Source organism: Ranitomeya imitator, chromosome 7 (assembly GCF_032444005.1).
Source record: "Ranitomeya imitator isolate aRanImi1 chromosome 7, aRanImi1.pri, whole genome shotgun sequence".
Classification (NCBI taxonomy): domain Eukaryota; kingdom Metazoa; phylum Chordata; class Amphibia; order Anura; family Dendrobatidae; genus Ranitomeya; species Ranitomeya imitator.
The window spans coordinates 189,444,425-189,461,174 of NC_091288.1; the positions used below are offsets into that span (position 1 = coordinate 189,444,425).

Below are 16,750 nucleotides of genomic sequence, written 5' to 3' on the forward strand. Positions count from 1 at the left end.
GGGCAGAATGTCTCTGATGAGTGAGGACATTGCCGTGTACTTTGCTGCTCATCTGGATAAAGATTGATGTTTTGGGTATAAAGTTTTTAATGAAATCTGTGACCAGCTCATTGTGTTTCCCAGCAGGATAATTACTGGGTGTATTGTGTAAATCCTCTATTCACAAAAAGGCCAAGGGTGGGCAGCTTAGCCGCGAAAACATTTGTGACCCGCACGCCCCACCGTTTCATAATCAATAGCAGAAAAGGCCAGCGCGGTCACGGCCGTTCCCCTGTGCCCCTATTCACAGTGCCTCGAAAAGCTCGCTGTCAGATTGAGCCATCCGTCATGTTTTAGCCTAATAGGTGACAAAATGAAAATGCGACAGATGAGTCGGATCCGAGCTGTTCCAGAGTGGAAGACGTATAGGCAGGAGGATGGGTGATGAACAGGATTTATGGCTTCCAGTGCTGCTGCTAATAGTTGTGTTTTCTCCTCTTCTCCCTCCACAGTTTTACTGAAAAATCCATCCCCAACGTCATCATCTCGCATCGCTACAAAGCGCAGGATACTCCGGCCCGCAAGACCTTTGAGCAGGCGCTAACGGGAGCCTTCATGTCTGCCGTCATCAAGGACCTGAGACCTAGTGCCCTTCCCTTTGTTGCCAGCCTGATCCGCCATTACACCATGGTAGCTGTGGCCCAGCAATGTGGTGAGTTGGCGTTTGATGACCAATCATAGGCAAATTTAGTGAGCTCCTGTACACATTCGGGGGGAGAGTTAAGCTGGTCGGGGGGTAAGCTGAAGGCAAGATGCCCACCCAGATCATCTTCCTCATCCTGGTTCCCAGCCCTGCATACAGTGCTTAATGCTGACCGTACACATTCAATATCTCTGCATCCACCCCATACGTATGCATGTCCAGCCCAACCGAGCGTGTGTGCACATGTATGGGGTGGATGGGTACACAGAGATACCCTTGAATTTGGAAAGGTAAGAGTATAAGATGCTGCCAGACTCCTTGTTAATGATGAGCGAACGTGCTTAAATATCGTGTTATCCAAGTGTCTTGGGAGTGCTCGAATAATATGTTTCAAGTTATAATATTCGAGCACACCGAAGACACTAGGTTAGCATCCAAGCATGCTGAGATAACACCTTATTCCAGCACGTTCACTCTTCACTAATCCTTATCTTTTCTGAGAAAGCATCATGTACATGGCCAGCTTTAGAGTAGTAGTGTAGCATTGGGACGCCAGTCACTACGGCGTAATGCCTGAGGTCAGGGCCTTCTTGCTGACAGGTTACTTTTTCCACGAGCAAATATTTAATTGCATTTCTCTGTTTTTTTTTTTTTTTCTATTTAGGCCCATTCCTGCTCCAGTGCTACCAGGTCGGCAGTCAGCCCAGCACAGCCATGTTTCACAGCGAAGAGAACGGTTCAAAAGGCATGGATCCCCTGGTACTGATTGACGCCATTGCCATCTGCATGGCCTACGAAGAGAAGGAGTTGTGCAAGATAGGCGAGGTCGCTTTGGCGGTGATATTCGATGTCGCCAGTATTATCCTTGGATCCAAAGAAAGGGTATCGGCATTCTAACGTTTCCACTTCCACCTTTTAATAAGTCAGTCTATTTTTTCTTTATATGGAATGTTGTATGGTCGGAGTAATAGCGCTTTGTTTTTTTTTTCCAGGCGTGCCAGCTTCCTTTGTTCTCTTACATTGTGGAGCGCTTGTGTGCCTGCTGCTATGAACAAGCCTGGTATGCCAAGCTTGGCGGGGTGGTTTCCATTAAATTCCTCATGGAACGCCTCCCTCTGATTTGGGTGCTTCAGAATCAGCAGACCTTCCTAAAAGCCCTGCTCTTCGTCATGATGGACCTGACCGGAGAGGTATTTAATATGCGCACAATTCAGATTGACGCCTGTAATCTGTCTGCTCAAGGGTGGGATACACAAAGGTGGGTGGCGCTGCGGCCCTTTAACAGATCAGATGAATGAAGTCAGTGAATGAGAATGGATCAGGCGTGGGCAATTTATCCCAAGGGCCTGTGGAGGGCCAAACCAGTAGGCTGAAACTAATTCTGCTCAATTTAAGTATCATAATAATTTGATTTATCTTATATTAATATTATATCACTTAATACTGAGCAGAATTAAGTATGCTGACATCCCCCTATATACAGTATAAGCCCGCACACAGCCCCCTATATACCATAAGAGCCCACACACATCCCCCTATATACAGTATAAGCCCGCACACAACCCCCTATATACAGTATGAGCCCGCACACAGCCCCCTATATACAGTATAAGCCTGCACACCGCTTCCCAGATGATGTATGAGCATACACATCCCCATATACACAGTATGAGCCCGCACACAGCCCCCTATATACCATAAGAGCCCACACACATCCCCTATATACAGTATGAGCCCGCACACAGCCCCTATATACCATAAGAGCCCACACATCCCCCTATATACAGTATGAGCCCGCACACAGTCCCCTATATACCATAAGAGCCCACACACATCCCCCTATATACAGTGAGCCCGCACACAGCCCCCTATATACCATAAGAGCCCACACATCCCCCTATATACAGTATGAGCCCGCACACATCCCCCTATATACAGTATGAGCCCGCACAGCCCCCTATATACCATAAGAGCCCACACACATACAGTATGAGCCCGCACACAGCCTACCGTATTCTGTATGAGCATACACTGCCCCCTATATACCATGAGAGCCCACACACATCCCCCTACATACAGTATGAGCCCTCACATGATCCCCTGTATACAATGTGAGCACCCACATAGCCTTCTATATACAGTATGATCCCCACATAGCCCCCTGTAAACACTGAGACCCCCACATAGCCCCCCTTCCAAAAAAAACCCACATACTCTCCTGGCTCATGTTCCTTCTGCGCTCTGTTCCGGTCCATTCACTTCAATAGGAGCTGAGCTGCTGTAACTGAGTATAGTCACTGCCCAACGGTGTTCATCTGACCAATGTGGGAGCTGCAAACAGCTGATCAGTGGAGGTGCCGCCTGCCAGACCCTCACCGTAATGGTATTGATGACCCAGTGTGATGATGGGTCATCAGTGTTATGTGCCTGGAGACCACTTTAATGGTACAAAGTGCAGAAACCGTACTCAACATAAATGGAATATGCTACATATCGCCGGCCTCCAATTTGTGGAACTTGCTATTGCAAAAACTACAACTCCCAGCATGATCCTGTGGCATGAAGCTGGACTCACAGTGAGTTAGTTTCCTTAAGTCCTGTGTTGTAAGATGAGAGGTGTCGTGTATAACAGCTTCCTATTCAGTCATTTGTATTGTTGTGTAGACACCACATCCAGAGCCACTAGGGGGCGCCCGGCACCATGTAAAGTCTGTGTATTGTCATCCATTACGTGCCTATAGGTGCCGCTTGTCCTTTTCTTATTAGATTATTTATTTCTGGCCTTAGGTTTCTAATGGAGCTGTTGCTATGGCAAAGACGACTCTGGAGCAATTATTGATCAGATGTGCCACCCCCCTGAAGGATGAGGAGAAGACGGAGGACATAACAACCGCACAAGAGAAGTCCTTCCACCTGGTAACACACGATCTTGTGCGAGAAGTCACATCACCCAACCCGACCGTGCGGAAGCAAGCCATGCACTCTCTGCAAGTCTTGGCCCAAGTGACCGGCAAAGGCGTCACCATGATCATGGAACCCCATAAAGAGGTAAAGTGCCGACTGGAAGAACATCCCTCCTGGTCGGTTTCTCGTTTACAATCCTAATGGTTTGTTACCTTCTAGGTGTTACAAGACATGGTTCCTCCTAAGAAGCACCTCCTGCGTCACCAGCCAGCCAACGCTCAGATAGGCCTCATGGAGGGGAACACCTTCTGCACCACACTGCAGCCCCGGCTGTTCACCATGGACCTCAATGTGGTGGAGCACAAAGTCTTCTACTCCGAGGTAACCTATCCGTCCGTATAAACCTCTGCTTTAGAAGGCTGCATTGCTATGATTCACTAATGGGTATAAGCGTCGGGCCTTACCGCCAGCTCATAACTACCTGGATTTTCTAGCCAAAAGCCATACAAATAAATGAGACGTAAGTTGCATACCTTACAAGTAGAATTATTTTAAGCCAAGTGCCCCAATTTTCTAGTCACCATTCCATATTGGATGCCAGCCTATCCTCGGTGACAGAGAAGGGGGGTAATTAAGCTTTTAGAGATGCCAGTCCCCTTCATATACAGGTCTTGTCATGTGCCGGCTCAGGAAATACTATCCTGATGGGCATGTATCTGGAAGCAAAATTGTTAGTCAGTAGACTAGGACATCACTTGCTAATCTTTAGGTTATGTTCTCTTGGACCCCAGCTATCCCAAGATCGGGGTCTGGGGCTCTCTGCCTCCTGGGGCTCTCTGCCTCCTGGGGCTCTCTGCCTCCTGGGGCTCTCTGCCTTCTGGGGCTCTCTGCCTCCTGGGGCTCTCTGCCCCTTGCGGCTCTCTTCCCCTTGCGGCTCTCTGCCCCCTGCGGCTGTCTGCCCTCTGCGGCTGTCTGCCCCCTGCGGCTCTCTGCCCTCTGCGGCTCTCTGCCTCCTGGGGCTCTCTGCCCCCTGCGGCTCTCTGCCCCCTGCGGCTCTCTGCCCCCTGCGGCTCTCTGCCCCCTGTGGCTCTCTGCTTTCTTGGGCTCTCTGCCTCCTGCGGCTCTCTGCCCCCTGCGGCTCTCTGCCCCCTGGGGCTCTCTGCCCCCTGGGGCTCTCTGCCCCCTGCGGCTCTCTGCCCCCTGCGGCTCTCTGCCCCCTGCGGCTCTCTGCTCCCTGCGGCTCTCTGCCCCCTGCGGCTTTCTGCCTCCTGGGGCTCTCTGCCCCCTGCGGCTCTCCTTGAAAGTTAAAGCTTTTGGAAGTAAGTGGGGTTTCTAATTACTGACAGCAACCAGAGATCTTGAGAGCGGTGATGATTTGAAGTTGTAGAATTTTTCAGTAGAGGGATTCTATGGTTTTCCTGAAGATTACTAAATGTATTTTTTGTTTGCGATGTTTCCAAACTTCTATCGTTTTTCTTAAACTTTCCTTTCTCCTTTTAGCTCCTAAACTTGTGTGAAGCAGAAGACGCGACACTAATGAAGCTGCCTTGTTATAAAAGCCTCTCCTCTCTTGTGCCACTGAGAATTGCTGCTCTGAGTAAGTCTATAGTTGTGAACGACTTTGAATGGCTTTCTAGAACAATTCTGTATTTATCCATTTCTTTATTATTGTAAATGCTTCACTTTTAAAGAAGCACTCCTCCTCCCATCAAAATGTGTATCCTCTTTGTTTCATGCAATCGTCTCATTATATAGCACTGTGTACTTACAATTGCTCATTTTGCCTTTCTACTCAGGTAATTCTTCTCTTTCCCATTAGGTCTATGACATCACATGATTAAAAACTGACTAGCTGAATCCTTCTAAGCTCTATGTAGAAACAGGAGGTCAATTTTCCCTGTATGAGTCATCGCTGCTAAAGTCCTTGGCAGTGAGGAGGAGGGAGCAGCTGGGTCAGGAGGTGAAGAGGGGGGTGATAAATGCAAGGACAAGAGACGTACTGTTTCTACATAGAGCAGAGGAAAGAGTAGAATTGAATGGGTAGAAAGGCAAAATGAGCAATTGTGAGCACACAATGCTATATAATATGATGACTGCAATGTATTAAGTGGATAAAAGGTTTGATGGGAGTGCTTCTATAATGTGTGGTCTTGGAGTAATCTCTCCAGCTGGACTCTTGATTATACTTGGAGAAGATGGGGTTTTCATTGAATTGATCTCCAAAATATAGCATTGGGTAACCTTCCAAATTTTTTTAAACCTATATAGCACCGTATTGACTATTGAAGTGAAATGTAGAGTCTCTTGTGTATGGCATGCATGTGTGTCCCTGTGTATATATGTTGTGTGTGTTTGTATCCTGTTCTAGTAGATGTGTCAATTCGCAAATGTCATCCACGTTGATTCTTTTCGAATGATGGATTAGTAACATAGAACTGAGATCCCCCTACTAATACAGGATTGTTTCCATCTAATCTGTGATACAGCTTCAGCGTTTTTCTCCTGCCTCCTGCTTGTGATAGGTTACTTTTTGTGAGTTCTTTCAAGCAGGAGGCAGAGAAGACAAGCCCTAGTGTATCTCAAAGGATACACTGAACATTTTGCGATGTCATCCTATGTTCACGGGAAGTCAGAGATTGTCTTCCTGTTAATGAAGGGAGTCACATTGTGTAGATGCAACTGATCTAGGATAAAATATATCACACGGCCAGAATCGTCACATTACCATTATATGTAAAAAAAGGAAAATTCTGGAATCCTACTTTAAAATATAATAATTTTTCATACAAATTTTTTGCAGTATGAACACCGCTTTTTTGTGATCTTGGTCCTAATTTTGCTTTTATCTGAACAGATGCCCTAGCTGCCTGCAACTATTTGCCACAGTCGAGAGAGAAAATCATTGCTGCGCTGTTCAAGGCCCTTAACTCCACAAACAACGAGCTTCAAGAGGCCGGAGAAGCTTGTATGAGGAAGGTGAGACGGCATTGACACGTCTGCATTCATTTTTCTTGTAATTTTCAGAACATGCTTAAGAGTGGTGCACACTTATTATACTGTGCCTATTTACTCCAATCACCGGCTGGCTACGGGGTAGAAGACAAGGGAAAGCAAAAGGATTTGGTGCAGAGATATGACATGTATTGAGGATTAATGGCGAATCTTTTACAGTAGCACAGAGATGTCAGGTGGTCTTCATACTGAAGGAATAAGAATCAAGTCTAGGATAATCCACGTGTGGAAATGCATTAAAGTTCCAGTAATCTACAATATGCTAATCTACCATTTCTAATAGTCTGACTATTAAGGCGGATCTGTCAGCCATTTCTGTTATAAATAGAAGTCACAACGCCATGGCGAATCCATTACACAGCGGACACCAACTGCACCCATCAGACAAAATTTACTTTGTGGGGTCTGGTGCAGGTGCCTGGTGGCTTCTCCCCACCCGCTGCCCAAGATTGACAGTTCTCTGCCTATACGTGCATGTAGGGAGAAACCTGTAAATCCAAGGCACCTAGCAGGCAGAAGCTGCTGGGGGACCCGCCTGTCAGCTTGCCGGGGAGGGACCCGCCTGTCAGCTTGCCGGGGAGGGACCCGCCTGTCAGTCTGCCGGGGAGGGACCCCCCTGTCTGCCTGCCGGGGTGGGACCCCCTGTCTGCCTGCCGGGGAGGGACCCGCCTATCAGTCTGCCGGGGAGGGACCCGCCTGTCAGCCTGCCGGGGAGGGACCCGCCTGTCAGCCTGCCGGGGAGGGACCCGCCTGTCAGCCTGCCGGGGAGGGACCCGCCTGTCAGCCTGCCGGGGAGGGACCCGCCTGTCAGCCTGCCGGGGAGGGACCCGCCTGTCAGCCTGCCGGGGAGGGACCCGCCTGTCAGCCTGCCGGGGAGGGACCCCCCTGTCTGCCTGCCGGGGAGGGACCCCCCTGTCTGCCTGCCGGGGAGGGACCCGCCTGTCAGCCTGCCGGGGAGGGACCCCCCTGTCAGCCTGCCGGGGAGGGACCCCCCTGTCAGCCTGCCGGGGAGGGACCCGCCTTTCAGCCTGCCGGGGAGGGACCCGCCTGTCAGCCTGCAGGGGAGGGACCCGCCTGTCAGCCTGCCGGGGAGGGACCCCCCTGTCTGCCTGCCGGGGAGGGACCCGCCTGTCAGCCTGCCGGGGAGGGACCCCCCTGTCAGCCTGCCGGGGAGGGACCCGCCTTTCAGCCTGCCGGGGAGGGACCCGCCTGTCAGCCTGCAGGGGAGGGACCCGCCTGTCAGCCTGCAGGGGAGGGACCCGCCTGTCAGCCTGCCGGGGAGGGACCCGCCTGTCAGCCTGCCGGGGAGGGACCCCCCTGTCAGCCTGCCGGGGAGGGACCCCCCTGTCAGCCTGCCGGGGAGGGACCCCCCTGTCTGCCTGCCGGGGAGGGACCCCCCTGTCAGCCTGCCGGGGAGGGACCCCCCTGTCAGCCTGCCGGGGAGGGACCCCCCTGTCAGCCTGCCGGGGAGGGACCCGCCTTTCAGCCTGCCGGGGAGGGACCCGCCTGTCAGCCTGCAGGGGAGGGACCCGCCTGTCAGCCTGCCGGGGAGGGACCCCCCTGTCTGCCTGCCGGGGAGGGACCCGCCTGTCAGCCTGCCGGGGAGGGACCCCCCTGTCAGCCTGCCGGGGAGGGACCCGCCTTTCAGCCTGCCGGGGAGGGACCCGCCTGTCAGCCTGCAGGGGAGGGACCCGCCTGTCAGCCTGCAGGGGAGGGACCCGCCTGTCAGCCTGCAGGGGAGGGACCCGCCTATCAGCCTGCCGGGGAGGGACCCGCCTGTCAGCCTGCCGGGGAGGGACCCCCCTGTCAGCCTGCCGGGGAGGGACCCCCCTGTCAGCCTGCCGGGGAGGGACCCCCCTGTCTGCCTGCCGGGGAGGGACCCCCCTGTCAGCCTGCCGGGGAGGGACCCCCCTGTCAGCCTGCCGGGGAGGGACCCCCCTGTCTGCCTGCCGGGGAGGGACCCCCCTGTCTGCCTGCCGGGGAGGGACCTGCCTGTCAGTCTAGTCTACAGCTCTTCTTGGTTCCCGGCAGCATCATTTCTGAGCCAGAGTCAATCCGTTTGCAGCATGTATCAGCTGTCAGGTTTCCTTTTAAAGTGTACCTGTAGTTTCACCCCAAATCCAAAGAAAAAGCATGGTATTGCTGCCTCCAACTCCCCACAGAAAGGTAAAACTGCTTTTTGTTCACCTACCAGTCTTAACACAGCCAGGAACTGTCCCAATCCCCCCCAGCCCTATAAGTTGCTATCTAATCTTCTTCAGTGGACAATTCCTTTTCAGCATTCTGCCAGAACTATAGGTGCATGAATCTTTCCTCAACAGCATACATTGCTCCTTTGCTCCTGTCTTTACCCCATTGGCTGAACTGAAGCTGAAAGTCCTGTGCTTTGTGATTTGTCTGTGTGCAGTTTGACACCAGCTCAGCCTCCTGTACTCCATCTGTGTGTGCCTTGGGATGGATTGCAACTGAAAATAAGTTAGATAGAAAAGGAGACACTTAATTGCCCACACTTATTTTCTGGGCTGAAAATGTCATTTTGGGTACATGAAATAATTTGCTGATTTTCTTTCTTTTTTTTTTTGTACATAGTTTCTGGAGGGAGCCACAATAGAAGTCGACCAGATTCATACCCACATGAGGCCTCTTCTGATGATGCTTGGAGACTACCGCAGCCTGACCCTCAATGTTGTCAATCGCCTGACATCTGTGACCCGTCTCTTCCCCAACTCTTTCAATGATAAGTTCTGCGATCAGATGATGGTAAGAGACAGTGCACGTAACATTTATCACCCATCATTAGGCGCCCCACTGTTGAGCCCCCCACTTGTCACCAACAGGGGTGTCCCAAGACCCATTATCCTTCCTGAACCAGAATTCAAACATTCTGGCTCAGTCGAGTTTTAGTCCCAATCAGATCTTCGCCTGTTCCTCTAATCTGTTGAATTGTTTTATTTTTCCCCATAGCAACACTTGCGCAAATGGATGGAAGTTGTGGTCATCACCCACAAAGGAGGGCAAAGAAGTGAGGGAAATGTAAGTAGAACTCACACTGACATTTTTGGTAATGGTTTTGTGAGCAAAACTGCACATTACCTGCAAAACCACTCTTCATTAATGGGGTCTTTCGTCTTTAGTAGTGCACCGCTCCCCAGCCTCCCTGCTTGCCAAGGGGCCGACAGTTCGGACCAGCGCCATCGTCGCGCCAATGGCCGAATCTGTGATTTCCTATGTTGCTCTAAGGCGCCTTTCCACCATCAGAGGAGCACTGAAGCTGGCAGGATCGTTGCGCTCCACTGATCCGGACAACTAAAGAGCGGCACTTACAAGCTATTGGAAAGAGCTTGTAAGTGCTGCGATCTTTACCTGGGAGGCCATCCACCTCTGATGGACTACTACTTGTTGCCTAGGTTACTGGCCACCTCTGCAAATAATAGAGTTAGAAATCTCTCAGTTTTTGAGAACAAAGAGGATTTTTCATAATTAGTAGATTGCAAAGTTGTCGGTTTTACAAGCAGTTTTGCAATTTGATAATTATAAGAATAACGAATTAACCATCAAAACTGCACTAATTGGTGTTACATTGCTGCTGTGGCCGCTACATATGCGGTAACATAAGTTATTGGCTTTCCAATAAGGAAAGGTTAATGATTCCCACGCAGGCAGAGGAGACTCGCCTAGGGAAGAAATGGAATAAAAAATGCCTGATTGATTTCTTCTGGCTTGAACATGACATTCATTAGCGATGTTTTGGTTTGCGGCCCGGGGATCGGATATATAAATGACACTGCCATGGAATACGCACTGACCAGAGACGTGTCACGCGTCAGACTCGTCCGCTGACTATAGTCACGCACTGTGTTTTTGCACAAGTTTATATTTGGATTCTGTTTTATTGTGTGCTCTGTCTGTCCGGCTTCTTAACATGATGGGGTCTTCGATATTTGGTTGGTGAGGATCCGGCACCACCAGGGTCTTGGGGAGTACCACAGCCCTGAGCTGTGCTTAGTGGTCAATCTCAGGTACTGCAGCTCAGCTCCTTTTCTCTGTAAAGGCAGCCAAGCTGCAGTACCCAAGAATGACCACTACACGGTGTCCCGGCACCTTTCACCGTTTACTCCTGGCCGAGCAGCAGTAAGTAATGGGGGTCTGTCGTATAGCATCCACAGATAAGCTGTTACCAAGTAACCTGTGTGAGTTGCCAGGATGCCTTGTAGCGGCCATTCTTGGGCACTGCAGGTCAGTTCTATGAAAGAGCTGCAGTATTTTTATACAGGTGAGCTGCAACATTTTGAGACAAAGTAGCTTCACTTTAAAGCCCCATAATGCATAAAATATTGGAATCTTATTTTTTTAAAATTTCTCCTTACTGTTGTGGAGATGTCAGCAATCAAATATTTTGCATCCAATAAGTTAACTTTATTTAATCCGAGCGGGTGGTGTTAGATAGTTTTCACTGGGGGTGTGTTCTTTTGCCTCCTGTTTGACACTGACCAATCATAAGCAGAGCGCAATATACAAGTGCAGAAGGACCAGTAATGTCATCAGGGTCACATGACCTGAGTCCACAAGTCCTGCCAGCTGGAGTGTGCAGCTGAAATAAGAACTGAAGATAAATTACACCGCACTGAAGTTCTGGAAATAGCTGGCTTTAATAGCTCCATACTTCTGTGTTGTGTAATGTATCTCCAGTACTTATTTCAGCTGCACTCTCTGGCTGGCAGGACCTGTGGACTCAGGTCATGTGACTCTGATGACATCACTGTTCCTTCACTTCTATGTTGGTGCCTGCTTCTGATTGGTCAGTGTCATACAGGGAGAAGTAGTACACTCCCCCAGTGAAAAATAGCTAACACCACCCACTTGAACGTAACTAACACAAACTCATCAGCTGCCAAATATTTGATGCCTAATATCTCCGCAACAGGGAGGCGACATAGTAAAGCCGCAATAAATGCATCAGTTGGGTGATTTTCCGGACCTCCTATCGGATGGTGTTTTTCATTAGACCGAGTGGCTTCTAGTCCAGGCAGGTTGATGCGGTGATCTCCATTCTTCATTGCCTGCAGCTGGATGAGCTTTCAGTAGGTGGCAGTAGCACAATATAAGCTGTGTTCTATGCACATGTTCATTTACACATTTTTTTTTTTCCTTCATTTTTCCTTTTTTCACTCCTTTATTTGTGGTAAACTACAAAATGTTCAGGGAGACCCATCTGAGTGACATTGGCCGATTTGCTGCTGGTCGTGCAAGTTACCGCAGCACAGTTGGTTTTTACAGATAATGTTAAGGTGGTGGACCGCCTGTCCACGTGTGGAGTGCCGTATGGTAAACTAAGGCTCTGTGGATGGCCGGCCATTAGTATGTCCCTAGACTTCAGCAAGGGCAATGAAAAGAGGATAAAAGAGGAACAACACAATGCAGGCTCAAGTCGCAGCCTTCACTAACCCTCTCTCTCTGATTGTTTTCACTGGTTAAAATGTCGCTCACCCCATGTGCAGGGCATTGCAGTGCCTTAGGCATGCATGGTTACGACCAAGCACATAGTGACAGTTAGCTACTGCAATGCCCTGCACATGGGGTAAGCGACATAGCTAATCAGAAGAACTATACTACATTTATAATTGGAGCTATTTGCTGGTATTATTATTACACCTACTACATATTGGGATGCGATCTTTGAAATGGGAATATCCCTTTTTGGGAAAAAGCTGTCAGTCAGTAGCAGGGAGGTGGGGTGAAGCCCAGAGCTCATTAGTACCCTGGACTCACAACTAAAAGGATGCAAGTGTTACCAAAATCGACCCCATGGACACACAGAAGTGCACCAGTGAATGCAGCGGGTCTCTGACTACTAACCGTTCCCTTCAAAGTGCCGCAGAACTAATCCCACACCCCATATTGTATGGGGCAGTTCCTATCGTGCGGTCCCTGTACTTGTCGTGTACGGTCCCTTTAACCTGCTATGTTATACGTGGTCAGTCAGTCGTAATGAGGTCATATGAGACGGGCTGGTTTATTTTCCTCTTCCAGAAACTCTGCTCTTGTACCGGTGGAGAGCATGGTATTTAGCTCAGCCCCATTCAGGTGGATTGGGACTAACTGCAATACCAGGCATAGCCCATGGACAAGAGTGGCGCTGTTCTTAAGGGCAAACAGACCGGACCCCTGTTTTAGTCTTTTACAACTCTTTTAAAGGGTAGCCAAACTGTTAAATGTATTATAGCCCCTGTTCAGGGCAAAGTTCCTGACACCCACTTAGTATTTAGCTCCTGTGCCAGCAAGGGGATCTGTACACTTCTCTGTGCTTGCCAAGGCTCAGAAAATGATCAGTGGGGTCTCGGATGCCCCTCAACCAATTAAAAGTTTAGATGCCCTTTAGTGCAAACCCTCTGTTATTGGTCCTCAAATTCTCACTGTCGTCTTTTTTTGGTCCAGCCTGCCGTGGAGGGGGTAGAGGTGAGAATTGAGCGTTGTTCAGAAGTTGTCGTTGTCCTGGTCTCTTGTATATTTGCCTAGCGCCGTAGTCCTCAGACCCGTCCTCGTGGACGGTGCGTCCAGTGTTGTCGCGGATTCCCCTGGACGGGTGTGAGGACCCCATATCGTATTGTGTAAGAGGTCTCGTGCTTTTGTACCTTCCAGTGTCGTGTGCCGTCATTTCTGTGTGTGTTTGTGGCGCCCGTCATACGGACGGACGGTCGCTGTACGACTCCTGCATGGCTTAACTGTACGGCTAGGATCCAAAGAGCTGCCGTTGAGAAGTCCTGCAAACTTCTCGTCAACGTCTTCAAGGTCACTGTCCCGGCTGACGCGTTTTTGGCTTATGTGGCCAACATGAATGTCTGCCATCTGTTCACAGCAAGCAGAGATCTTAAAAATGACGCTGCATTAAATCACAAATTGTATCGGAATGTTGAAAATCTTTACTTGTGTCCTTTGGCCAATGCACTAAATATTAACCCTACTTTTCATCTGGGCGACTCTCGTTAATCCTACAAATAAAAAAGGCAGCACTCTGTAGCGCCATAGCTTGCAAACATGAAAATTGAATTGCATTATCGCACCAGAATTGCTTAGCCCGTAAATTGGCCAATTCATGTGTACCTGGAAGCCACGGTAAGGCGTTTCTCTTTTCCAGGACCTAGCAATGCCTTTCCTCTCTTAGAATAAAGTCGTTATCTGTATGGGAACGATTAACGATTTCGTTAATCCTCTCACCCCTCTTAATTACTTCAGACACCATTCGTTCATTTTTGCCATGTTCGTAGAACGTCCAGCACCCTTAGCGCCAGGACTACCTAACAAAATCCAATTTCTTTTTTCGAAATCCAGTTTTGGGCAGTAAAAAAAAAAAATCATATTCCCTTATCCAAACATCAGCAGCAAGATTTTCGTCCAAGGAACAGAACGTTTCCAGCCGAGGGAGTTTGCATGAGCAAAGTGGCCGGCGGTTATCTTCATATACCCCGACGAATAGCCTCCTGACTCCTTGTGCTGTTCTTTTCTTATAGGAAATGAAGATTTGCTCTGCAATTATAAATCTCTTCCACCTGATTCCGGCCGCTCCGCAGACCTTGGTGAAGCCTTTACTGGAGGTGGTTATGAAAACTGAACGGGCCATGCTCATAGAGGTACGTCTGTATACGGAGAGACTTATTTCCAGTGTTAAAGGGGTTGTCCAGCTGATATATTGATCACCTACCCTTAGGGTTCAGTCAGAGGGTTGTATAAATCGGAACTCGGTGCATGGACCGGGCGGCGGCCCTCCCTACCCAAGCGTGACAGCTGCATAAAAATACATAAAGCTGTCTTGCTCAGGTGGGTAGAGCCGATGGCCAGTCCATGCACTTTGTTCTTATCGCTGTCCAATTTATACATCCGTGTACGCCCTTAGAATAGGTGATTAGTATTAGATCATGGGGAGCCAACACCTATACTCCCATCATCAGTTGGCTGTTTTGCAGCCCCATAGGAAATGTTCCCAGTATACGTCCTTATCCTCCCTTACTGAGGTTTGACACCTTTTGCTCTGTGTAACCCTCTCTTGATAAGTAGTAAAGATTATGGTGTTATGTATGGAGTTATGGTCAGTTTTCACGCATATCAGTGTCCAGAGATTGGAGACCACAGTCCTGATCACATTCACTTTAATAGGAGCTGAGCTGCAGTACCTGAGAACGGCCACTACATGGTGTACAGAGCTGAGTCATCTGTGTACATCTGCAAACAGCAGATCGTAGGTGGTTGGACCCCACCCATCTGATTTTGGTGATAGATCCTAAAGATATGCCATTAATATCAGTCGTGGAAAAACCCTGTAAATCCATACATCAGTGTAGTAAAATGCACCATACTTACCGCTTTTAAAAAAAGCTTGTGGTGTAGTTTTGCGCTATAAACCGCCATTACATGCAGAGATATTCCCACCAGAGAAAAGTCTTGACAATTGGATCCGGCTGCAAACTGCATATCGGGGGAGATCCGAAAATGAACGCAGCCTGAAACTTAGTGCAATTTTGCAAAGCTGCTTTCGCATGCCCAACCATGATTTCCAGACCCGATCTCAACAATCTCATATATGCCAATGGAGCTGTTGAGTTTGGATCAGGAATTCGCGGACCCTGAGACTCGAGCGTGTGAAATCGATAACGGTAGCTGTGAAAATGTAGAATTATTTTCTTTCATATTTGCGACTGATTGTGCTACATAGGTAACGCTCTTCTTATCCATAGGCCGGAAGTCCCTTCAGAGAGCCCTTGATAAAATTTTTAACCCGTCATCCATCTCAGACTGTGGAGCTTTTCATGATGGAGGCCACGCTGAACGATCCTCAGTGGAGCCGAATGTTCATGGTGAGTTTCCCAGGGGCCCGCGGGTGTGTTTAGCCTGTTGGATAATAATGCCGACTGTGGGTGACAGGTGAAAATCTAACATATATATTTATATATAATATAGTATATATTTTTTTTTCACCCAGAGCTTTTTAAAACACAAGGATGCAAAACCCTTACGAGACGTCCTGGCTGCTAACCCTAACCGCTTCATTACACTCCTGCTCCCTGGCGTTACACAAACCACTGTCCGTCCGGGCTCCCCCAGTACCAGTACCAGCACCATGCGACTAGATCTGCAGTTCCAGGCAATCAAGGTAATTCTGATCTTTCTGCATGTATGTTTCCATATAGCAGCACATCGCCACAACTTTCGTATTAGAATCCGGAAATACGCCAACCTTCTCTTTCCTAGATCATCAGCATTATAGTGAAGAACGACGAGAGCTGGCTGGCCAATCAGCATTCCCTGGTCAGCCACCTAAGGCGCGTCTGGGTCAGCGACGCCTTCCAGGAGCGCCATCGGAAGGACAACATGGTGGCAACGAATTGGAAGGAGCCGAAGCTCCTCGCCTTCTGCCTCCTTAACTACTGCAAGTGGGTGTAATCTGCCATGTGCAAGTCGCTGACTCTACAAGCCGCGTTCTCTGCTCTGATGTTATTTCTTTCTCCTAGGCGCAATTTCGGGGACATCGAATTGCTTTTCCAGCTGCTTCGCGCTTTTACTGGCCGCTTCCTGTGTAACATGACTTTCCTAAAGGAATACATGGAGGAAGAGATCCCCAAAACCTATAGCATTGTCCAGAAGAGAGCACTGTTTTTCCGATTTGTTGAGTTTAGCGACTCTAACTTTGGAGATGAACTGAAGGCTAAGGTGAGTAACGAAAGCAGAGCAACCCGTCTTCCTGCATTACCACCAATGACCTAGCATCTAAACGGTTTATACCCCTACGTTGGGGTGAAGGGATCTAGTGGAAAGATGATTTGCCAGTTGGGTTTGCTTTTGAGTTTAGTTCATCCTAAAAATGGATAGGTAATAATTGTTAGATTGGTGTGGCCGTCTTTTTCACTGGGACCCTTCATTGATTGTCAGAATTTTGACTTGTGCCCATCCCTTGTTTTTCTCTTCTGACGAGACAGTAACCCTGAGCAGCTTAGGGGGTTGACCATTACTCAAACAACCTGCTCTCAATTACTATATCACCTCCTCTCCCATGATGTAAAAGAAAAACCGCCTGTACTCCCCTTCGGTGCCAGCGCCGTTCTAGCGATACCAGGGCTCTCGTGACAGTTTGTCAAGGTAGCTCTGCAGCCAGTCAGCAGC

General features: G+C 49.1%; 1 protein-coding gene across 1 annotated transcript in view; it reads left to right on the plus strand.

Moving 5' to 3' along the window:
• The window catches only part of TRRAP (transformation/transcription domain associated protein), a 166,518-nt gene that overhangs the window by 36,805 nt on the left and 112,963 nt on the right, over window positions 1-16,750 (plus strand). Inside the window, exons 23-36 of the mRNA XM_069734247.1 lie at window positions 492-691; window positions 1,347-1,564; window positions 1,675-1,872; window positions 3,470-3,730; window positions 3,806-3,967; window positions 5,087-5,183; window positions 6,441-6,562; window positions 9,188-9,358; window positions 9,563-9,631; window positions 14,107-14,226; window positions 15,328-15,447; window positions 15,573-15,743; window positions 15,842-16,023; window positions 16,102-16,300. Coding sequence (XP_069590348.1) covers window positions 492-691; window positions 1,347-1,564; window positions 1,675-1,872; window positions 3,470-3,730; window positions 3,806-3,967; window positions 5,087-5,183; window positions 6,441-6,562; window positions 9,188-9,358; window positions 9,563-9,631; window positions 14,107-14,226; window positions 15,328-15,447; window positions 15,573-15,743; window positions 15,842-16,023; window positions 16,102-16,300 — 2,290 coding nt within the window. The remainder of the gene's footprint in view (window positions 1-491; window positions 692-1,346; window positions 1,565-1,674; window positions 1,873-3,469; window positions 3,731-3,805; window positions 3,968-5,086; window positions 5,184-6,440; window positions 6,563-9,187; window positions 9,359-9,562; window positions 9,632-14,106; window positions 14,227-15,327; window positions 15,448-15,572; window positions 15,744-15,841; window positions 16,024-16,101; window positions 16,301-16,750) is intronic.